The 22,774-nt window shown below is 49.8% G+C and overlaps 2 protein-coding genes across 6 annotated transcripts in view; one reads left to right on the top strand and one right to left on the bottom strand.

The window, feature by feature from the left end:
- UIMC1 (ubiquitin interaction motif containing 1) overlaps window positions 1-13,077 on the bottom strand; it is a 39,485-nt gene extending 26,408 nt beyond the window's left edge. For 3 of the 5 annotated variants that reach the window (XM_063168985.1, XM_063168988.1, XM_063168990.1), the window contains exons 1-3: window positions 12,628-12,646; window positions 8,607-8,764; window positions 575-662 (exon numbers count right to left, since the gene is read on the bottom strand). In XM_063168985.1, coding sequence (XP_063025055.1) covers window positions 575-662; window positions 8,607-8,756 — 238 coding nt within the window. In that variant the 5' untranslated portion in view covers window positions 8,757-8,764; window positions 12,628-12,646. Of the gene's footprint in view, window positions 1-574; window positions 663-8,606; window positions 8,765-12,627; window positions 12,647-12,990 lie in introns of those variants that run through there. The other 2 variants (XM_063168986.1, XM_063168987.1) reach the window with 2 other exon arrangements.
- A 379-nt stretch (window positions 13,078-13,456) lies between these two features.
- ZNF346 (zinc finger protein 346) lies at window positions 13,457-21,227 on the top strand. The gene is made up of 7 exons (XM_063168991.1): window positions 13,457-13,532; window positions 13,704-13,807; window positions 13,895-13,990; window positions 15,226-15,376; window positions 16,815-17,054; window positions 19,560-19,653; window positions 20,913-21,227. The coding sequence occupies exons 1-7, from the start codon at window positions 13,472-13,474 to the stop codon at window positions 21,016-21,018; spliced, it is 852 nt and encodes a 283-aa protein (XP_063025061.1). The 5' UTR covers window positions 13,457-13,471; the 3' UTR covers window positions 21,019-21,227.
- Window positions 21,228-22,774: the final 1,547 nt, after the last annotated feature.

Here is a 22,774-nt window from a genome sequence, read left to right on the forward strand (position 1 = left end):
AGACTCTCCTCACCAGGCAGCTTTTCTACCCCTCCATGACTTGGGCTGCCCTTCTCTGGATGCACCACTGCGTCCTTGCTATGCAGAGGCCAGCACTGCACACAGCACTGTGACAAGGGTGCACCAACACTTTATGTAACAGCAAAATTACATCAACCAAATCCCTTAACACCCTTCCTTATGATGCCCAGCGCTGCTGGTGCTCTGGCTGCCCCCACACTGTGAGCTGATGATTTCAGAGAACTGTCAGCTGCGACTCAGATCCTTCCTGAGCGGCAGCTGTCGGGTCAGAGCACGGTGATGTTTCAGGGACAGACAGGAGCAGAGGGGCCTGGACAGGAAAGCAGTTTGTGACTGACGGCGCTTTCACATCAGCCTCAGACAGCTTTGAACCCGGTGAGGTACCAACACCCTCGCACGCTGATTTTAGAAGTGCAAAATTTAGCCCTGTGAGGGGTCTTTTCTGCATCCCCAGCCATGTCACAGCCTTTCTGCAAGGGAAATAATCTCTTACACAAAGAGCAGAAGCTGCTCAGCACCAGACAACTTCCCCAGCCCCACAGTCGAGACGTACGTGCAATTTTTCTTTTAGCAGCAAACTTTGTTCGATCCAGCTGCTTTGTTCTCTTCTTTTGCAAGCCACTCTCTTCCTTTGACTCCTGCTGCAATGGAAAAGAACATGGTGAGTGCATGCAATATGTAAGAAATACTACCAGCCCCCTCCCCCAAACTACTCAGACACAAACACTGGTTCAAGAACAAGCGTCTATTTGAGTGAAATTTGAATTTCAAACGTAATTCAAACACATTCTGTAACTATTAAAAGCTGTGTGATAAGCATAACGAGCAAAAAGAGTTACAGACTGACATAAACAGAGAAGTAGGAGAGACAATAGACTTCATGCCAGTCACCACCATGCACTGCACCTGCTACCCATGATTTTACAGAGAATTTGTTTGGCCTTGCTAAAACATTGATATTTGTAAGCACTCAAAAGAGAAAAACAGAACCTTTTTATAACTGAGCATCACACACCTGCAAGCCAGGGCTGTTTCCTGCAATGCAGCCTCTAGTACTATGCCCAGACAATCTTAGGTGGTCCAAACCAGAATCCCTGGCCACTTTTGGAGACCCACACCAATGCAGCCTGAGGGCAGGAGGGCCAGCTGTATTTCTTCCTCATGCTATTCTCTCATTGTATTTATAGAATCAAAGAATGGTTAGAGTTGGAAGAGACTTTAAAGATTATCTAATTTCAATTCGGCCATGGGCAAGGGCACCTTCCACGACATCAGGGTGCTCAGAGCCCAATCCAACCTGGCCTTGAACACTTTGAGGGGCATCCACATCTTCTTTGGGCAGTATTGCCAAAAGTTTTTCATTTTTGAAATCTGAATACTTGAGAAACTTGTTGTCTCGAGGCTCCCTGGAACAATACTCCCACGAACAACTTAAATGTGTGCTGCTTTAAGCACAAGGATTGCAGCACAAATGGGCACAGGCTTAAATGACACAAATTTCTGCAAGTTGCTGTCCTAATGGCTTAGGCAAGGGCACACACATTACCCAAGGCTGGCACTGGACCCCTTCCAATTTGTGTCTCTAAATCAGGTAGGATTAGAATCAAATCCAGTGTTTCAGGCACAGACCCATGCTTGGCCAGGATGGGCTCTGCACTGCTCCCTCTGCAGCTACATTGAGTTTTGCTGCCCAGGAGACACATGGGCCACATGCTTGTGCCTCACTCCACCTCCTGTGCCAAGAGAAGGGTTCAGGGAGGGGCACATGGCTTGGGCGACTTTAACACAAACAGATGTAGTGATTATTTTTGAGTGTCATCTATTTCTTTTGTCCTTTGCCCGTGTTTCTGAACCTGTGAAGTCTTTCAGACTGCATCTGTGTGCTGAGTTTTGTTGAAGACATCTCTGGCTTTAGTGTTATCTGTAGATTTTATTAATCTATATACACCACTTGCTCCCTCTTACAGATCATTAATGAGGATGTTAAAAGACACACAGACCTAATATTGATCCTCTTGGCCTCAGCTTTACATCTCCCCCAGATGAGCCTCTCCTTTGTTCATCAGCAGCTCTTGCTGACAGTCTTTTAGCAGCATTTCAATCCAGGAATGCTGCTATCTAGACCAAATTAAATTATTTATCTAACTAAGATTTTGCAAGACATACTATTAGGTGGTTTCCTGAAACCTTAATACATTACAGCTTTTGCATGCCCTAATACTACACCATTCCTCACTTCCACTGACTTAAGAATCACCTCACAACACAGCAGCAATCATGCTTGGCAAGCCCACACACACTCATGCTTGTGCCTAAGGGTTTTATTCCGTGAGTGATTCCTTCTCTTCCCCACACAGACTGGTTTAGGCACCTCCTTTCCAAGATCTGCCACTGTGTCTCCAAAAGGTTGCTTCACATACAGAGTCTCTCTTCCTAGGAGATGGATCCCAAGCTCCTGCTCAGGAGGTGAAATCCTCTCTCTTCCAGGCATAGTGCCCCTCTCCACAGCTTTCCATAAACCATGGGATGTCCCACCCCAAACTGCCCTGCCTTGGTCTGCAGCAACAGCTCCATGCTGACCTCAGGGGCTGCTCCCACCTCAGGGGATGGGGAACAGCCCGTGGGATCACACCAGGACTGCACTAGTGTTATACACTGGAGGAGGTTCAGCAATAGCTCTCCTGCCCTCCCCCAAAACCCTGCCTAACAATGCCAAACCCAGCCCAGCTTAAAGCAGGGGCAATTTAATCCTAACAGGCTCTGTAAATCCCCAGCTCTTCTCTCTAGGCATCAATCTTCCCCTCATCACTCCTGCACTTGCTGGAAGGTCAACCCTGACACTCTCATCTGCAGCTCTCTCGCAGGGCACGGATGTGATTTATGAGCACACCAAACTTTGCATGGCTGGGAGTGCCTGCTCTGTGCACAGAGACACAGTCACAACTCACACCAGGGCACATCGTGGGGCTGCAGCACCTCCAGGGCTCCTGAGGGGAGCAGAGCACAGGACACACTGCCCACACCCACAGCACAGCCAAGGACGTGCCTCGCTTCCCTGTGCTGCTCCTGAACAATCTCAACATTTACATCAGTGGCAGGAGCAAAATTATTGCAGGACACGTTGTTGTAGGAACCTCATACATTCGAGAAGGATGTTTAAATTGCTCAGCAGCGTTCTACTGAGCAGCCACGCTACAGTGAACCGCTGAAGCAAATCCAATTAATCCTGATGGGCCAAAATATATACACACATCTCAATTCCAAGAATTCTCAAATCTTTTTTAGTTTTAAACTCAGAAAATAAAACATACCTTTTAATTAGGATTTATGGCTGTTTGTACCTCTGCTGGGAGAGAGCCCCACAGGCCCCAGAGTGCTCTGCATAAATGCAGGCGGGGATGGTAGAAACAGAAGGGGCCAAGAAAATTCAGAGAAGACAACAGGGCCTGCTCCTCCTGACCCAACCTTTTAACGCTCATCTATCTACAAGGATAATAGGAACTCAAGGGGCCTCTCAACCAACTGCCTTTCTAATAAGATCACTAGTCCAAAAATAATCTTAATCAATTAAAATATTCCCAAACTGCAGCCAATACTCTCAGTTACAAGGTCATCTCCAATACACATATCTTCCAAGGGAAACTAATTATTGTAGTGGAAGCAAGGTAGGGACTGCACACCTCTGCTCAGTGCCAGCCAGGAGAGCAGCCCTCCTCCTCTGCTGTCAATTCAAGGCAGAACGGCCAGAAGGAACCCAAATTCTCTTCCTGTGTGTCAGGCTCTGCACTTTAATTTATGATGCTCTCTTATGAGCAATTTCACTGTCAGCATTGTACACAGATGAAGAAATAGACAGGTTTCCAAAGTCTTCCACACATTTAGTGGAAGGCAGCCACTATTATTCTTCCTTGTTTTTGTAACCTGCTTGGTTTCACCAGACAGCAGGAAATCAAATTCCCATTTTAAAAATGCTTTTGCACATACTTAAGAGAACCTGACTCTGCCAGCAGAAACAGATACAGCTCCAGTCATTTCTAAAAGCCCATAAATGGAAGCCAGTAGCCAGAATCCCACATCCTGCTCCCTCAAATCCACATGATAAACCACAGAAATCAGCTTCTACTGACTCAGGGAAGAAAAGGCTACAGCAGAATGTCTCCACCCCTAACAGTGCAGACTGCAAAGTCAAAAGGTCTGGGTAATTTTACTGCTCAACAGCAGTTGGGACCATCTAACAATAGGGCACAGCCAAACAGCACACATCCTGCATGGGAAATATGCAGATGAAAACCAGACTAATTTATTTTTAAAAGCCAATTAGATGTTGGAATTACCATGTTTGGCTCTTGCCAAGGCTGCTGCTGAAATTAATATCACACCCTACTTTATTAGTCTCTGACTTCAGTTCAGAATCTGTTTCAGCTTTGCTCTTTCAGCTCATTAGAACAAACCTGCTGGAAGTGGAGATGAACAACAAGACACAACGGGGCTCATGCCAGGATATGCAGCTCCTGACACAGGGAGAGAGGACTCTGTAGGAAAAAGGGCTTTTACTGGGCTGTGAGGAGCCTGGATTCACATCAACCTGATTTTCAACAAGTGAGCTCAGCAGAGCCATGAAGCCTCCTCCAGAACCAACTCACATTGCATTCTCCCCTGGGAGATGGAGGCACTGGGTCCCTTGGCAGCAGCAGAGCCCATGGAGACAGCAGGGCACTGCAGCAAACTCCTGTGTGGCTCTGCTTTGCTCCAATGGTCAGTGGTGTGAGGTGGTGTCCTGGGATTAAGTTATTTTTATTCCAAGAGCTGGTGCAGTGCTGTGTTTTGGATTTAGTACAAGAATAATGTTGATGGCACACCAATGGTTTATTTGGTGCCAGGCAGTGCTTGCTCTAAATCAAGGACTGCTCAGTTTCCTGTGCTCTGACAGTGAGCAGGTGCACAAGGAGCTGGGGGAACTGGGCAAAGGGAAATCCCACAGCACAGAACCTCATGGCCAGAGTATGCACAGGGGGGAACTGGCTGGGAGACACCAACTGCTGCTCAGGGACTGGGTGGGCACTGGTCAGTGGGTGGTGAGCAACTGCATTGTGGCACTGCTTTCTCTTGGGTTTTACTCAGAGAATCATGGAAAGGTTTGGGTTGGAAGGAACCCTAAAGATTATCTCATTCCAACCCTCCTGTCCTGCACACTTCCCACAAGACTGGGTTGCTCACTGCCTGGCCTTGAACAGTGCCAGGGATGAGGCATCCACAGCCTCTCTGGGCATCCTCTTTTAGTGCTGCACAACCCTCACAGTGAGGAATTTCTTCCATATATCTAACCTAAATTTCTCCCCTTTCAGTCTGAACCCATTCCTCCTTGTCCTATCACTACAGTTCCTGATGAAAAGCAGTTCCTCTCTCCTTTCTTTTCATTACAATTATTCTTGATATTATCATTAGGATTATTAATAGTATTATTATATTTTATCTTGTTTCAATTATTAAGCTGTTCTTATCTCAACCCACGAGATTTACTTTTTTCCCCACGATTCTCTTCCTTGCCATGGGGTGGGAGTGAGCAAGCAGCTGCCTGGTACTTAGCTGCTGGATGGGGTTCAACTATGACAGGTGGGTGACTATCCTGGCTGTGACATTTCCAGTGCCACCCTTTCCATAGCAAGATCTCCCTCAGGCCATGCCTGGTCCTGAGGTGAGTCTCCACTGTCACAGATGATGGGAACGGGGCAGTGGTTGGGTATTAGCCAATGCCTAAACAGCCAAAATCTGATCTGGAACACCAACACATGCTGCTGATTACCCCGACTGTGAGCATCTCCAAACACAGGAACACTCAGGCAAAGGGATGTTCCACACTGAAGGGAAGACAGGCCATGCAGAAATAGATGGCACCATCACCCTGGAGTCTTGTCATATGTTCCCTGAGGGCTGGCAGAGATGATGGATCTGGCAGAAAGAGCTTGTGAGACTTGATGCCAACTTTCTAAGTGCAGGCAGGTACTCTCAAAGCTCCCAAAGGATCTATCCTGGCAAAAGACCCTTCCAAAAGGTCCCAGACCAGATCAGCAGCATGTGAGGATCAACTGCACTAAAGGCTGCAGATCAGTCTAACAGGTCAGCACAACTTTTGGGCTATGCTCAGAGTTCATGCTTGGCCAGGCTCTGTGCTGAGGAACAATCATCATTCAGACATGGCTCCAGGGGTCAAACCAACAGCCCAATGCAAGCATGAGGTTCAGGAGACCAGGAATGGTCATGTTCAGAGAGCATTGTTGGGCACTGCTTTAAATATTGTGTGTTTGTGAATGAACATCCATCTTCTGGCACAGACAACCAATTCCCAGTGGGATTAAACAGCCAAGGCAGATGGGAACCACTCTACTCATTTGGCATGTCTGCATTTTCAGAGACACAGTCTGCACAAAGAAGGTCATCTCCTCTGGATTCCACAGAGCCAGAGAGACTGCTCTTATTTTGTCTGACCCTTTCCAAAAAAAGAGAAGTGTTCCCTGAATCCAGGATTATATATAGCAGATATCAGAAAGCCTCACGTCCAGAAAACTTTTTTCTGATGCAGCTCTGCAGATGCCACAGCATAGACATGAGCAAAGAAAGGGAACTTGGCAAAATAACATGGATGAGCTTGATAATCCAGCATGACTGAAAAATTCCTGGGAGAGGCAGTCTGCCAAAGATCATCAAAAGTGAGAAGCTGGAGGCTTTCCAGGTGCAGCTGCTACAAGATCTGCTGGTCTGGAAGCAGAACTAGGGACTTGTTCTATAGATACCTGCCAAGAGACTGCCAAGGAAGAAAGCCATCGAATCAATGATGCCCAAATTGTCCTTGTAGCTTTTGATTCATAAGGAACCATGTCCTAACAGATGCAAGATTAATTGAGAATATATTGTTCTCTAAAATTGCTATTGATCTGAGCTTCCCACACCTCTTTTTGAACACACAACAAGGTCTTACCAGTGCAAGAACAACAGTTACAGCGTCCAAAATTGAAATTCAACTTGATGTACACAGAAGAACTGAGACAGTTACAGAAGGCAGACAGTTATTTTTTTGAGATCCCAAGTAAATCAGTTTTGCGTTTGATTTTGCAGAAAACAACACGACAAGAGACTGTGGCACTGGATCTGGAAGCTGATGACTCACAGAAAGAGAGTGAACTGAATAAATCCACTCATTCAACTGACTGAACTGTTGTCACTTAAACACAACCTAATTGGCTCTTTAACGGCCTCTCTGAGCATATCCTTTTCTGTAATATGACCGATTATGCCATCAGAATTTATTGTTTATAGACAAACTTAGAGAACAGTGAGGGAGCCTAACCTTTTTATAGATGTGTTTTAAGAGACGTTTGTTTCCTCTTTTTCAGATACGTGCACATTGAGATGAATAATTGCAGACAATAACAGGTCCTGATCTTTTATGTACTGCAGCAGCTCTTATAGCTGCTGATTTCTTTTTTTCCTTATAGGTTTCACAATAAAGGCCAGTGATGCAGTAGACATCTGAAGTTAACTTAGCATATTGCAGAGCTAAGGGTTTAACCCCACTGAACTATTACTGCCATATGTTCCATTTCTTTCAGGGAATTTCCCAATGGGAAAGAACTCAGACAATGTGAAGAAAAAACATCCAATATCGTTTGCCCTACAGCTTCTTACTGTTTATTTCTAGTGATTTTCCCCTCCTCACATGATAATCGCCTTATTGGAGAGCAGCACACTGCAGATGTGGGAGCAAAAGGGACCTGATTTAAGATCTACAGCTTGAGAGTGAACTGAAATGCTTTTGAAAATGGTGGAATTACAAAAAGCAGCTTAGGATCCCCAATCACCAGCAAGACAGAGCAAAGCCGTACGAGTCACACATAAAAAACTGATTGTAATAATTTCCTCTGATGAGCCTCCCTCAGTCAGGCACAGGTTCTGAGGGCTCTGGGTTTCCCCCAGGCAGGAGTTCCCATGCTCATGCCGTGTAACCAACACAGACATTTCAATCTTGAGGGTAATGCTGATGTGCATAAGCTGACGCTGGAGATCATGGATCTGAGCCTTGATGCCTTAGCCAGGCACTCCCACACCACATTCACCTTTACATCCTTTGGAGCTGGGTTACAAACTCAGGCTCCTGTAATTCAGAATCAGTTTACCAGGCACTGCCTGTCTCTGAGCTACTCACAAGCCTGAGTTCTGAATCATTTTCTTATCTATTTGCACATAATACAGAATCATGTTGCTAAGGTTTAGCTGGAAATCAATCAAACAAAAATTATGAAAAAAAAGATTTGTAAAGGGATTGAGGAAAGGTTACTTTTAAATTACATTTCAGATTCAGTTCTGAGAGGATTTGGTTATCAAATCCCAGACTCATAACTCACCCTCATGAAGCACACCATTCATTTCCTAGTCAAATAGGATTTGATTCATCTCATATGTAAGAAAAGGAACAGCACAGGACCCTCTGTGCAAAGCCTGACCCCAGCACGACAGCAAGGGCTACTCTGGCACTGTCCTGCAGCAGCAGGGCCCAGCCCAGGCTCTGGGCACCCCAACCCATCACTGACCTCTCCATCACTGTCGGATATAACAATAAATGCATCCACAAAACTGCGCTTCTTCCTGGCATTGGCTGGGTTCTTCTTCTCTTCCTCCTCTTCCTCCTCATCCTGACCTCGAGACTCCAGGCCCTCTGCAGGCTTCTTCCTCCTCGGCATCCTTCACTCTGAAACAGAGGGAAAGATTAAAAGCCATTTGTTTCCTTCTGATTTAGATTTCCCCTAGCACTTTTTTTTTTTTTGCTATATTTAGGCAAAAGACCCCAGGCATTGAAACCTTATTACAAAGCATGGTGGATTTAGTGTTACTGGGAGCCACATGCACCAGTCACCACTCATCTAGTTAAGAACACTTTATTACAGCTGATTGCTAAAAAGGGGTTTCAGGGGAACAGCAACACAGACCAAAGCCACTTTGAATGCCTTGTTCCAGAGCAATGAGGCTTTCCTCTAAAAGCCCATCAGCAAACTCCTCCACAGCATCACTTCACAGGGGGTCTGCCACCCTCCAACACAACCTCCCCACCTCAGCCCCACATCTTGACCAAAACAAACCAGGCTGCGGCAGTGAATCAAGCTGACATTTGCACACCAGACCAAGAAACCACCACAGCACAGCCCTTTGTCAGCTTTTGTATTTGACAAAATCAGGGGGAAAGGCATTGTGCGTTCAAGGATGCTGTCCTGCTGTCTGCACAGCTCAGTGCATGGCTGCTCCAGCACTACAGACAGGGAAAACACAGACAATGGCAGCAGGCAGGCTGGAAACAAGACAACAGGTTTATCTGGCAGTGTGGATTTCTCAATGAGCAGCAGCAGCCTCCGGAAGAACTCCATCCAGACATGCCCGAACCATCCGCATTAACGAAGGCACTTAAAGAGCAGCGAGCAACCTGCTGAGTGTTATTAGTGCAAACCTGAGTGCATGGAACAATTGAGAGCAGGTGCCCACACAATGCAAACCGGTACTTCAGCATCCCTTCCCTTGGCAGCCCACAGACTGATGGAGAGGGATGCACAGCAAGCATTAGCTGTCTGGACCCATAAGAGCTCAGAGGCGAGGATTGGGAAGAGATCTCAGTAAAGGAGAGCAGCAGGATGGCACAGAGTTAAATCACCCTTTCCTGCCTATGCTTGCTCTTTGCCTGGTAGCTCAACAATAACATTCAGTGCTTCTTGAACTGTGATGTAAAAGAGCCTTACAAAGCAGGCTGAGCATGACCAGCTCTGCTGAAGTTCAATTAAACATGAGCAGACAGAGGTTGAACAACAAGCCCCTGGTTCCACATCAGGGAACAGCAGAGCTGGAAATGCAAGTCAAGCTGGCTGGTTCCCAGACCAGTGTCCTTCCCCAGAATCACTCTGCCTTCCTTCAAGATCACTGAAATAGCTCAGATCTGTGCAGCGATCTAAAATAAGAGTCAGAGAAGATGCAACAGAAACCCTGCATCACCCAGGATAGAGCCAAACCCTTCTCTGTAACACCACAAAACTGCAAACAGCCACAGCATAGAGAAACACTAAGGGAGGCCAAAATCCTCATCAGCGCCGAGAACAGCAGTGCATTGCTCCATCTACAGTCCGAGCAGCACGGTGAGGAATAACCACGCTCCCTCCCCACGATCTGCAGCCTTCCTTCTGCAAATACACGCACACACACGCCCAGAGACAAAAGGTGATTATCCTGGTGAGTCATGATTTGCACCAAAGGTTTGCTGAGCCCTCTGAAAGCAGAAGGTTGCACAAATGGGCAGTCACGGCGCCAAAGTGACTGCAAGGACCTCTGCAGTCCTCCAGTGCTTGTCTGTTGAGGAATGATAGAATGGTTTGGGTTGAAAGGGACCTTAAAGATCATCTCATTCCAAACCCTTTCTAAGACATCTTCCACTATCCCAGGTTGCTCCAAGCCCTGTCCAACCTGGTCTTGGTTGCTCCCAGAGATGGGGAAGCCACAGCTTCTCTGGACAACCTGTGCCAGTGTCTCACCACTCTCACAGGGAAGAATTTCTTCCTAATATCTAATTTAATCCTGCCTTCTGTCAGGATTTGGAGCCATTAAAGGAAGGGAAAATAAAAACAAGCTCGGCTTTTGGTGAAGCACTGGCTCTTGAAAAACAAAGCTGTTCAGTTCCAGCTAAGCTGAACTCCAGTGCTGTCGGAATATCCTCACTATATGCTCTCCATTTTTTTCTCTTTTGCTACAAATGGTCTCTTTGCCCTCCCTGCTCAGGGAGATGAGCCAAGCCTCACACCCAGCTGCTGTGAGCTGCCTCCACGAAATGCATCCATGGTGGTGGAGAATGTTCCCTTATCTTTGGAAAACCACTCACTCATAAGCCACGAGGAGCACAGAAGGGCCGACACAGGGTCACTGAGGCTTTGGAGAGGCAGCCTATAAACCTTCTTACCCCCACAACAAAAGCAACAGCAAAAAACAACTGCTGCGCTGCCTTTTTATTTTTTTTTTTTTTTTTGTTTTCAATCCATGCTGGTATCACCATTGCTCCTCTGACTCTGCGATACATCTTCTTCTCTGTGCTCTGTGCTAAATAAGAGATCACTGAGAAATATCAGCTGAAGTTATGATGAGTCACCTACCTTCAACATTTAAAGGAGAGAAAAGAGGAGATGTAAGAGATGTAACCACACAACTCCCACAACGCTTCTGAAAATGAAGGGACTTGTGGCAAAGAGAGTCTCTGAAAATGTAACTAAGGGAACAAGACAAGTAAGAGATCACTGGTAGCTGTGCTAGTCTGAAGCTGTGAGTAGGAGAGCAGTAATAGCTTTTATTAGACAAGCTGGTGTAGCTGAGGGAAGACAACACGCATCAGAGCACAGACCTCCTCTTCAGGAAGCGAAGTTGAGCATATTTTGCTTTTAGCACTCTTGGAAAGGATAGTTGTGAGTGCCTGAGGGGAAGATACCTGCTTTCAGACCCAGCAAAAAAAGAGAAAAAGGCCAGAGACTGAATTATCTAAAATTACCTTTGCAGTCCAGTCTGCAGACTCATTTTGCAGTTATCCAGATTTTTTTCCAACTCTGAATTTAAGAGAATTTCTTTGTAAACGCTCTGACAGCAAAGGTGACCTCCTGACAAGGAACTCGCACATGCCACGCTTCTCCAGTCACATTTTTAGGGATATCCTTGAAGATCCCCAACTTGTGATTATTTGTCATTTTCCCTCTCATCTATCATTTTGATGAATCAGAAAGCAATTACCGACAGAATAATTCTAAATCTTGACACTGCAGCTACAGACCTGCCAAGCTGTGACAGCTTGAAAAATGCTCGAAAAAACCAAGCCAAAAAAAATGAATGACTCTCATCCCCGGATGAGTTCCTGAGTGGTTGGAGACACAGGCTGTCGCTTTGTAAACAACTCCCCCCACCTCGGGAAGCAGAGGCTCGACGCTCCCCGCGCTCAGGCGGGTCAGCACCACCCGCTTCCATGGAAATGCCATCCCCAGACCCTCGGCTCGACCCCGCACGCAGGGCCCAGCTGCTGCTCCGTGAGCAGGACACGAGGGCTGGCAGCGCCCCGGGGAGAGAGAAATTGTTGAGAGGATTGATCCATTTAAAGAGCTGGCTCTGCACAGAGGGGACAGGGCACTGCAGAGGCCACGCATGGCCGGGCGCATCCGCGCACGCTGCTGAGCTCTCGGGAGATGCTCCCTGCTCCAGCGCCCTCGAGTCAGCCCGCAGCACCTCCCTCCTCCAAGGGCAGGGGAGGAAAATGTTTTCGTCCCTGTACATGGAGGAAAAAGCGACCCTCGCCCCAGAACCCACCCACGGTCCTTTCCCTTCACCCGCTGCCTTCGGGCACTGCGTGGAAATTTACAAGGATGGGGTCACGATACTCGACAGGCTGGGGAGAAGCATGGGGGATCCCCGGCGGGAGAGGCGTGAGCTTTGGGGAAGGGGATCGGCCACAGGTGGGCAAACCTAAGGGAAGGGAGCGTGCAGAGGACGCCCAGAAAAAGGGGAGGGAGCCGGGCCTGGCAAGAGGAACAGGACAGGCAGAAGCACCTCGATCTTAGGGGATGCGGCCAAGGCAGAGCTCCGGTTTCCTGGTCCTCTCCCCAGGGGACGGTCCAGGAGGAGTTCCAGGGCATCCCCAGGGACAGCACCTGAGATCCCTCCAGGCAAAAGACAGAGGAAGTGCCCCTAGAGGGAGACGCAAGGTGTCCTTTCCCCAGGGGACAGCGCTGGGGGCCAGTCCCGGGCCGCCGCGGGCGGGGACCGGAGGTCATACCTGGAGGAGGTCAGCCCGGGGGCAGGGACCGGAGAATGGCCCCGGGCGAGGGAAGGGGTTTCCCTGGCAGCCCCGGGAGCCCCGCGGCTCGCCCGGGACCCAGCAGCGGCATGCCCCGCAGGACACAAGGTACTCACCGGGCCCGGGCCGCCCCGTTGCCCGCGGCCTCCCCGCCTGGTCGCCCGCACCGGCCCCGGTCGGCGGGCCCCGCACCCGCGCTCAAGTTGGCGGCGGAGGCCTCATTGCCCTCAACCAAGATGGCGGCAGCGGCTTCGCTGCGTTTCACGTGGTCATCGGGGAGCTGAAGCGGGCAGCGCCATGTCCGTGGCTGGCGGACAGCAGGCCCAGATACATCGTTCTAAGGTACTCGTGGTCTCGCCCTTATATCATCCCGGACGCCGCTTCCTCAAGAGAAGGATGCGCTGCGTCGCTTAAACACCCACACAAACGAGCCGCCACGGGGCTGCCGCAATACCCCTGTGCCCACAACCAACATGTCCGCCGCCGCCTCCCTTGGAGGGCGCGGTGCTCTCGCGGGATCCGCCCTGCCGTTGCTAGGCGCGGAGGGGGCGCGCGGGCGGCTTCTCGCGAGAACAGCGTGAGGCGGCGACGGCGGCCATGGCGGACGGGGCCGGTAGCAACGGGGACGCTGCGGGGCCGCTGGTGGGCAAAGAGGCGGGTGAGGCGGCGGCACCGGGAGCGGGCGGGTGCTCGGGCCCCACGTGGTGCCCTCTAGCCCGGTTGGATCCTGCGAGGTGCGGGCATCCCGAACAGGGACGGCCCGCACCTCGCGGGGTCCCACCGGGCCGCTGACGCCCCCGTTTTGTGTCTGACCCCTCTCACCCCACAGTGGAGCGGCTGATCCGGGAGAACGGACACATTTTCACCGAGGCGCAGTGCAAGGTGTGCAGCGCCCTGCTCATCTCCGAGTCCCAGCGGCTGGCTCACTATCAGGTAAGGAACGGGGAGCCCCTCGCCTCCGCCCCAGCCCAGCCCCGGGCTCGGCCAGGCACCGAGCGGGGCTTCCTCTGCTTTCCCCAGAGCAAGAAACACGCCAACAAGGTGAGACGCTACCTGTCCATCCACGGCGGCGAGGAGGGTGCCCACGGGAAGAAGATGAAGCTGGAGGTGAAGCAGGTGAGAGGAGAGCTGATCGATGTCTATAAGTAATGTCTACAGTGTCTTAAGATCTAGAGGGTAAGTCCTGTGAAGAGCAACTGATGGGGATGTTCCAGAAATGTGAGGTCCCTCTTACTTGGGATATTCCAGAACCGTTTGGATACAATCCCGTGCAAAGTGCTGAGATGACCCTGCTTGAGCAGAGAGGTTGGACCAGGTGGGCCACTGTGGTCCCTTCCAGCCTGATCCATCCTTGTGTTCTGTGAGCACAGGATCCACCAGGGCTAAATACAACTCTGTGGGACCTGCAGGGCTCAAGGCAGTTGCACAGCCTTGTGAGTTAACAAGGAACATGCTCTCAGAAAGGGCTTTGTGAGAACTGAGAAGCTCAATGGCAGGTGTTTCACCAGGCCATGTCCCAGTTCCTGCTTCCCTCTCTGCTCAGACAGCCTCTTTGAGCCTGTTCTCCCCATTTAAACAAATGCATGCTCCTCTTTTTGATAGTCTTGCTCGAAATGACAGAGAAAAAACAGGAGCAACAGCTTGTCAGGAGAATCGTTGTATATCATGCAGAGCACGTTGGGTTCATCATCCACAGGAATTCTCTTCCCAGAGCGTTCTTTATTTTACTTATTTAGGTTCCCTCAGCTGGTAGCTGGAGCCTGTTGGTCAGTGAAGGCCCCACGTTCCGTTCAGCCATCTGTCTGCCCCGTGACTCCCTTGGGGAACAGATTCTACTTTATGATTGCTTCAGCTGTAATCCCCAACTCTGGCATTTGCAGGGAGCTGGGGGATAACAGCAGATGCCTTTGCACATAGTGTCAGGCTGAGAACTGCCTGCTGCTGCCTCCTCAGCTGGTGTTGTGTTGCAGATGACCCAGCTGATAGTGATGTTTGTGCTGCTCAGTTCACGTCTTGCAGGGGATGAGGCTGTGTGGTCCAATTTCGGCAGCCACGGGCTTAACCTTGTCCTTAACCCAAACAGGCCAGAGCTGCCTCTCTGCCTGGAGTGTTTGCCAACAGGTTAAAAACAGCAATCTGGTGCAAGAGCACTCTCCAGGGAGGGAGAGGGTGATGCTGCATCATGGAAGTTCTGCCTAGTCATGCTTCATCGACTTAACACCCAGATGTCTTTGGTGATCTTTATTTAGACCCCCAAACTGTAGTGTTTCTCCTCAAAACCAGGAGGCTGGATGGGATGACCTGCAGAGGTCCTTCCCAGCCTCTGCAGCTCCTTGTTTCTCTGTGCACAGGACAGCAAGCAGGAAGGCAGCAATGGGGAAGACAGGAACAAGTGTTGTCCCATCTGCAACATGACCTTCTCCTCTCCGGCCGTGGCAACTTCTCACTACCTGGGCAAGACTCATGCCAAGAACATGAAGCAGCAGGCCCCCAAAGCAGAAGGTATGAGTGTCTGCAGCACCTTCACGTTGTCCCAAAGGGCTGTTGAGATGGTTGTTGAACCCCAAGTGTGAGCTCTTGTAAGAGTGCGTGCTCTTTGCCATGAAACAGATTAAGCCAGCAGTGCACCTCCAGAGACCTGGCTGTGCCAGCCTGCTCAGTGGACTGGCATTGGCAAGAGGTTGTGTGGGGTTTTTTTTTTTTTGCTTTGTTTGGGGGAAATGCAGGTGGCAGCAGGCACTGTACCCATCCCTGTATGCAGGGACCAGGTGTGTGATGTTAAGATGTAGAACTGCCTGCCACAGGGTGTGATGCTCATTAAATGTTAGAGACTGAAGTGACTGGTGAAACTCTGATCTGGCAAATTCCCCAGGGCTGCTCAGCTACAACAATGTGGCCTCTGAGGTTCACAGACTCAGGAGCTGCAGATTGCTGGGGACACATCAGTATGTGCTTGTTCTGACCTTGTCTGCCCCCACACAGCTGCCTGTGTGTCCCATCCCTTTGCCAGCAGCCAGAAAGGCCTGGTGGGTGAGGAGTGACACCCTCTGTCCAGGGCAGGCAGGGGTGGCCATTGGCCAGGGGGGCTGCAGCTGGCCAGGACAGAAGGAAAACACAGCCCTTGAGTGCACCTGAGGATGGCAGCTTGTGCTAATTCCAAGCTGGGGACTTGTGAGTCACCCAGACTCCCGACTCCTGGGATCTTCCAGGCAGATGTCTGTCCCAGCATGTCTTCATGACTTTGCTAAAATGTGTGCACAGCAAAGCCCACCTCCAGGATCTTCTTGTTCTTTGGAGCTCTTGCTTTTAGGTATGATAGGAGCCTGCAGGAAGATGTTCACTGAGCAGTCTGGTGTGTTCCTTTGGTGAGAGGTACTCTCTGATCCCTAGCAGGTTACTCACTCTGCTGTTTGGCACCCTGGAGTGAGAGGGTGCAGGTTGCTCCACCACACAGAAGAGCTGCTTCCCTCTGTGGATTCCCTGTGTCAGACCTAGTCCCATTTGTGCTGTGTCTTATAAGACAAAACTCCTTATGAATTCAGGATCAGGTCCTGTTGCTGCACGGTGCTTCCAGAATCCTTTCCAGAATGCCTTTGCTGTGCAAGGGCTTGTGCCCATGTTCTGTCTGTGGAAGCTCATTCATACCCAGTGTTTCTTGAATACAGTCATGCTTATGTTAAGGAGAAATATGCAAATCTGTTGGATTTTTTAAACCCTGAAAGTTTTCCTGGCATACTCTGAGTTATGTTACCACATCTTTAAATTCTGCAGCATTAAGGGAAGAGGTAGCAAAATCATTAATTGATTGAGATATTTTACATTGGCTAGGTTTGGGGTTTAGATATAGTGTGTTACTGGTTTTAATGTGGGTTTGGGTGAAATAAAGTAGTTTTTACCTGCGAGTTCTGTGACTGACCAGGGGTTTGGATTCACCCTACAGAAACGGTGCCCCCACAGAAACACCCTGCTGCCCTCCCCACCTCTACTGCATCCTCTAATGAAGAGAACAAGGACATTACTGACCCGGACAAGTTCTGTAGCCTCTGCCATGCCACCTTCAACAACCCCCTCATGGCAAAACAGCACTATGTAGGCAAGAAGCACAGAAAGCAGGAGACCAAACACAAGCTGATGGCACACTATGGACGAACCCCTGATGCACCAGCATCATCCTTCATGGGTGAGTTCTCAACAGGGAGGTTGATAAGCAGCTGAAGAGCAGGGTGGGAGAGGAGCAGAATGTCTGACAGGCCTTTGGACAAGAGAGTGTGTGGGGAGGGAGCAGGGGAGTATTGCTTGTGATGAGGAACTTGATGATACACCCTAAGATTGATTTGGTTGATGTTGTAACCCCCAGCAGCAGATGTTTTAGACTGTAGCTACTCGTGACAGGCTTTGGGTTGTGTTGTGCAGTGCTGTTTAATCGGGGACGTGTCCTTTTTATTCTCTGTGCGGATAATCCAGGGATTTTGGCCAGTACTGTTTCTAGTTAGGTGATTGCATCCAAAATGGAAAGATAAAAGTGGCATTTGATGCTTAAAAGTCGTCTTTGAGGGGACTAGCCAGAGATGGAAGGAATAGGTTTAACTGCACCTGCTGCTTCAAAGCACATGAAAGCCAGAAAGATTTCTCCCTGAATGCCTTTCTGCCTCTGTGTGGGCACTTCCATCTGATGAACTAATGCAGCTCTCTCTGGAGCAAGCAGGAATGTGGAAAAAAAAGCCCCAGAGCTATTAAGGAGGAACTTTAGGCAGACAGTTAAAACTCTTTTGGTTTATGATCTGCTGCTTATGAGCACTTGTACGTGATGAAAGCCCTCTGAGTCCAGTGAAAGCATTAGGCGCTCACAGAAAACTCCTTTGTTCCTCCCAGCAGCCTTCTGTTGGGCCAGGAAGTCTTAGTACCTGCTGGATACTTGAGGTAAATAATAAGCAGACAGATCATCTTAAAATCTTCATCAAGAGCTTCTTTCTCTGTCATAAAAACCCACACAAGCAGAAGATTAATTATTCTAATTCTTTGCAGGCCACCTTTAGATACCGGTAGCACTTATGACAAATGAGGCTCAATTAGCCAAGTAATGTTCTCTCCCACATTGCGTGGCCGTGTGGGAGATGGAAAAGGTGCTCAGTATCTCACGTTACCCATCTGCTCTGCACCTAATTAGTGGGGTCTGATGAATGGTTCCACTTGAGTGTGACTCAGGTGCTGACAGGGGCAGGAGCCCCAGCCCAGGCAGGCTGGGTAGGTGGGCAGTGTTTTTGCCTGGGTAGGTGGGCAGTGCCCTTGCCTGTGTGATTGATGTGTCCCAAGAAGTGCCAGCAGAATGGGAGTGTGTACAGTCACATCTCCAGGGCACTTCAGCAAAGGTTTCAGAGCTGGGCTATTATCAGGGGCTTCTCAGATGAGATGGGCTGCAGTCAGGGATGTTTTGTCCCGCTCTCTTTGCCTGTGTCTCTGTGCCAACAGCCAAACTCTCTGCTGAGACCTGACTTGCAGCAGATAAAGATGTGTTCTTTGCAAATGCAACACTGAGGTGGTTGCCTGCTTAAAGTTCTTTGGGAAAAAGTGGTTTGGAGTTGAGGAGTGGAGTTTAGACAACTTTGTTCATGTGCCTGTTGGATGGGTTTGCAACAGAGAGACCTTGACATTGATGGTGCAGGGAAGCAGACCTGAAGGCTGTATCAGCTCCTCTGACCTTTACTGCCCAGATCCAGCTCCATTTTGAGAGCTGAGTGTCCCACTGGATTCTGACATATCTGAGGTGCAGCAGCCACATGGCAAAGTGTCTGCTGCATCCAGAGTTGAGCTTCCCAATGATTTACTGCTCTGCACTCCTGGAGTCCATCTCTCTTTCACCTTAAGGAAATGTTTTCCTTGTGAGAGTCCCAACCAGAGCCCTTCCCCAGTGACCCAAAATTTAGGAGCGCTTACTGTCTTGAGGACAAGTGCCAGGATTTTTCCCTGTTAGAGACTCCTGTGCTGCAGTACTTGCCTGTTTGGTATCTGTGACCTCCTGAACTTTCAGTCCAGCTGGAGTTGTCATGTTACACAAAACCAATGATCCTGTCAAGTACCACTATTGTTGGAAACTTTTTTTTTCCCTGGCAGTTAACTGATCCACTGACTGTAACCAAACTGCTTGAGGACAGAGCTTAATATCCTCAGCTGGCACCTCAGCAAGGCTTAGCAAAATGCTGCATTGTGGAGCTGGACAGTGGGTGTAATCTCCTCTGGCTGCCTTTTTTATTGAAATGTTATAAGCTTACAAGTTCAGTATAGCTTTATTTTCTGTTTTGAGTTGTCCAGATGAGCAGAAGTGGGAATATGGGAGAGAAATGGAGTTGCAAAGGCAGTATAGCCTTTGGGGTTTGGGGTCCAAATCTGAAACTTTTACTATGCCTGATGCTATGAACTGTTTGCAGGGAACATGTGTGTGTTTTTTAGCGATGAACAAACTGTGTTCTGATCAGGAAAGCTTTTTTGGCGTAGTGATTCCCTTGCAATAACTGGCTGATACATGGTGGGGTAGTGGGATTCTGTGGTCTCCCTGCTTGGTCAGATTGTTGACTGTTACTTGTCTTTGTTTAGGGTTTAATAAATCAGGTGATGGAGTATCTTGCTTGTTTCTAGCTCAGGCACGGGGATTGGCTTCTGTGTGTGCTAACCTTGCTGTCTGTTTCAGCTGGGAAGGGCTACCCCTGCAACACATGTAACATAGTGCTGAACTCCATAGAGCAGTACCAAGCTCACATCAGCGGCTTCAAACACAAGAATCAGTAAGTAATGTTCTTGTCTAAGTGTGTTTCCAGCCTTGCTGTTCAAATCGATGGCCTAAATATAACCTAAAATGCAGTTTTGAGCACGTGTTTCCAGCTGACTTCCAAACAGAGCAGCAGGGTCTGTGCAGGCTCTCTGTGTCCTGACGCTGCTCCAGGAGCTCCCTCTGCAGACAGCCCAGTCGTGCTGCCGAGGTAGAAGTGCCTCCAGTTGCTTTTGGTTCCTAATAGTTCAGCTCAGCACAGACCTTTGCAGTGAACCTGACACCTATTAAACACAGTTTCTCTTAACAACTGAGATTTTAATTTAATTAAGGACTGGCTCAGTGGAGATCTGCTTGCAATTCTAATCCCCTTTGGGATTGCTTGTTTTAAAATTTGGCATATAGTCAGCACGCTCCAGAAACCTGGACTGTATTGCTGAACTCACTCTTGCAGCTGGCAAGTTAAATAATGGCATCCCCTGCATATATTATTAATTGAAAAAAATTAAGCTGCCAGATGATTAATACCAAAAATACTTGTTCTGGAGACTGCCAATCTTTAATTTAAGAGCCTTCACTTAAAGAGCCTGGGTAATGAGCCTGGGTTGGTTAGAAAGCTTTTTAAAAGGAAGAAGTATTAGGAAATCCTACCTGAAGGGAGGGCAGGCTCCTAGCCAAATTCCCCAGAAGGGATAGGAAGAAAACTGGAATCTCTTGTTGCATGTCTGTGGAATAACAGCCTCCTGGTCCCTGAGCTCTGGGGAGTACTTGATGGGAAGATGTCTTTCATCCCAGGGAAGTTCCAGCTCTCGAACATCACAGTTAGATCAGTGTATAGGAAGTATCCCATTCTAGAGAGAAAACATGTTCCCAACACACACATTAATGTTCTCTTTAAGGACACTGCTGCTGTCAGAGCTGTTGCAGCCACACAGCTCCCTTTCAGAATGCTGCTCTGGATTCAGCTGTGCAGTCCTGTTCCTGCTTCTGCAGCCTGCAGAGAGGCAGGATGCTTGCTTTGTAATGGGAACTCTTTAGCAGCCCTTGAGCTCTGCCGCAGCTAATTCTGCCATGCTAAAGGTGTCTGTTTACACACAGGCACAGAGAGCAGGGATTCACTTGGAAGATTTTCTGGCAAGTTGTTGCCTTGGCTGCAGTAGGCTGTTGCTCTGCTGACAGCCTTGCCTGCTGAGCAGTGATTGCAGCTGGCACATTTCAGAGCATTTGTGACATTGTCTCCTTTTTTTCCTTTCTCTTGCTCCCTTCAATGTGCAGGATGCCAGGAGCAGTGCCGGTTGTCGGACCGTTCCCGCCACAACAGTATGTCCGGGAAGAGTCAACTGGCCCAGGAGGCTACAGTTACTTCAGCCAAGACCTCTAGAGCAAGTTGCAGCACTATTCTTGGAGTTGTTGGTGGCCCCAGAATGCACATCCTTTGCCAGCCCACAATGGTTTCATTATCCCTCTGGATAAGCAAAGCCCTACCCTCCTGTATACACCCGTTGAGCAGAACGGGGACTGAATCTGTCAGGAAAAGGATCCAGCTGGAAGAGACTTGCTAGACAGCAAATACTTCACTCCCTTAGAGTAGTTTTCATTGTGTAATTGCTTCCTGTGAAGGTGGGTGCGGTGTGAGAGGAAGTGTCTATCTGGTGTAAGGAGGGTTTGGCAGCAAGCTGGTAGTGGCACCTTCTCCCTGTCCCCTCTGGGGGGCTGCCCATTCTGCTGCTGGGCTGCTCTCAGAGGGACACCAGCACCCATGGGCACTCCCAGGCATGACAAGAGGGGACCTCGAGCCTGGCTGTGGGACCAGAGCCACCCACATGGCCAGGAGGCTGAGGATGGAGTATGGCCCTTGTCCCTAGGTGTGCCCTGGTGTTGGTGCTGTTGACCCAGCTCTGCTCCTCCCTGCCCTGGGCCAGGGCTCTGGCTGCCTTGCCAGTCTGAACTCCATTGCCTTCTGGGCTGGCAGAGGATAGAGCCACCCACCAGCCACATCCTCCACAAAAACACCACAATCCCCTGCCCAGGCCACAGCCAGCTCTGTGGAGCCAGTTGCTCCTCCAGACGCACACCCAGGGTCCCTGCCTCAGCCAGGAGAAGCTCAGTCCTGGCCACAGCCCCAGCCACTGCCATCCCTCGTGGCCCCTCAGGCTCCATTGAGTAAATCAAGTGCAGATGTGGAGTCAGGACCGGGTGCCTGCTTACAATTAGGGGCTGGGAAGTTTGGGATGGCCCTGTTCTTCCTTTGCAGTTCCTTGCCATGGCTGCTGCTTCACTGGGCTGAGCCCCCAGTGTTGTGCAGGGGACAGGGCTGGTGAGCAAAGCTCCTGCTTTCTTGGCCCATAGATCAGCACTGTGGTGCCCAACCCAGCACATGGTGTGTGCCATGTCCCCATGGGGAGCAGGACATGCTGGCCCCATGCACCTCATTCCCTGTGCCAGCTGTGACTGCAGCACTTCCCCACACAGAGCAGGAAGAGGTGGCTGGGCTGCAGCAGGACAAGGCATGACGCTGCCCACCCTCCTGCCATGTCACCCTCAACTTGTACGTTCCCTGCCCAGCCTTTACTGCCCAGATTTGTGGATGCTCCTGTGCCATGCTGGAGGCTAGAAGGAGCCTGGGCCCCTGGTGTCCCTGTCCTGCAGCCCCTGCACTGGGCCCCACATTCTTGGCTCCCCAGAGGGAGCAGCAGGTTTATGTTTGCCAAGTTCTGCCTGGTTAAACCTTAACCGAGCTGGGTTGCTCCCTGAGTCCCTCCCAGCTGAGATAAGGATGGGCAGGCAGGACCAGGGCCTGGTGGGACGCACTGCCCCAAACCTGGCTGCTTTCCTCCAGGGCAGGACCCAGCCCCTGCAGAGCACAGTGCCCAGTCTGGAGCAGCTGCCTGCCTGCCCAGCTTGCCCCCTGCCTTCCTCAGCAGGTGCCCACTGATATGAGGGCAGCAGGTTGTGGCTGGGCTGGAAGCTACCACGTTGAAGCCCGTGGGACTGCATGGAGCTGGAAGCCCTTGTGCTGGCGCTCACCCCTTGCTCCAGGGCTGACCCATTCCCTCAGTGCCAGAAGGTTCACATCACCCCAGCCCATGGAATGAGCCTGCTCAGCCTCAGATCCTATGCACGTACAGGGTACTGTG

Source organism: Melospiza melodia, chromosome 14, assembly GCF_035770615.1.
Source record: "Melospiza melodia melodia isolate bMelMel2 chromosome 14, bMelMel2.pri, whole genome shotgun sequence".
In the NCBI taxonomy this organism is placed as follows: domain Eukaryota; kingdom Metazoa; phylum Chordata; class Aves; order Passeriformes; family Passerellidae; genus Melospiza; species Melospiza melodia.

What these genes read in the sequence shown, in the direction of transcription:
- ZNF346 (XM_063168991.1), top strand. Translation starts at nt 13,472, where the DNA reads ATGGCGGACGGGGCCGGTAGCAACGGGGACGCTGCGGGGCCGCTGGTG. An exon ending in TGAAGCTGGAGGTGAAGCAG is followed by an intron (nt 13,991 to 15,225) that starts GTGAGAGGAGAG and finishes CTCTGTGCACAG; the next exon opens with GACAGCAAGCAGGAAGGCAG. An exon ending in ACCAGCATCATCCTTCATGG is followed by an intron (nt 17,055 to 19,559) that starts GTGAGTTCTCAA and finishes TGTCTGTTTCAG; the next exon opens with CTGGGAAGGGCTACCCCTGC.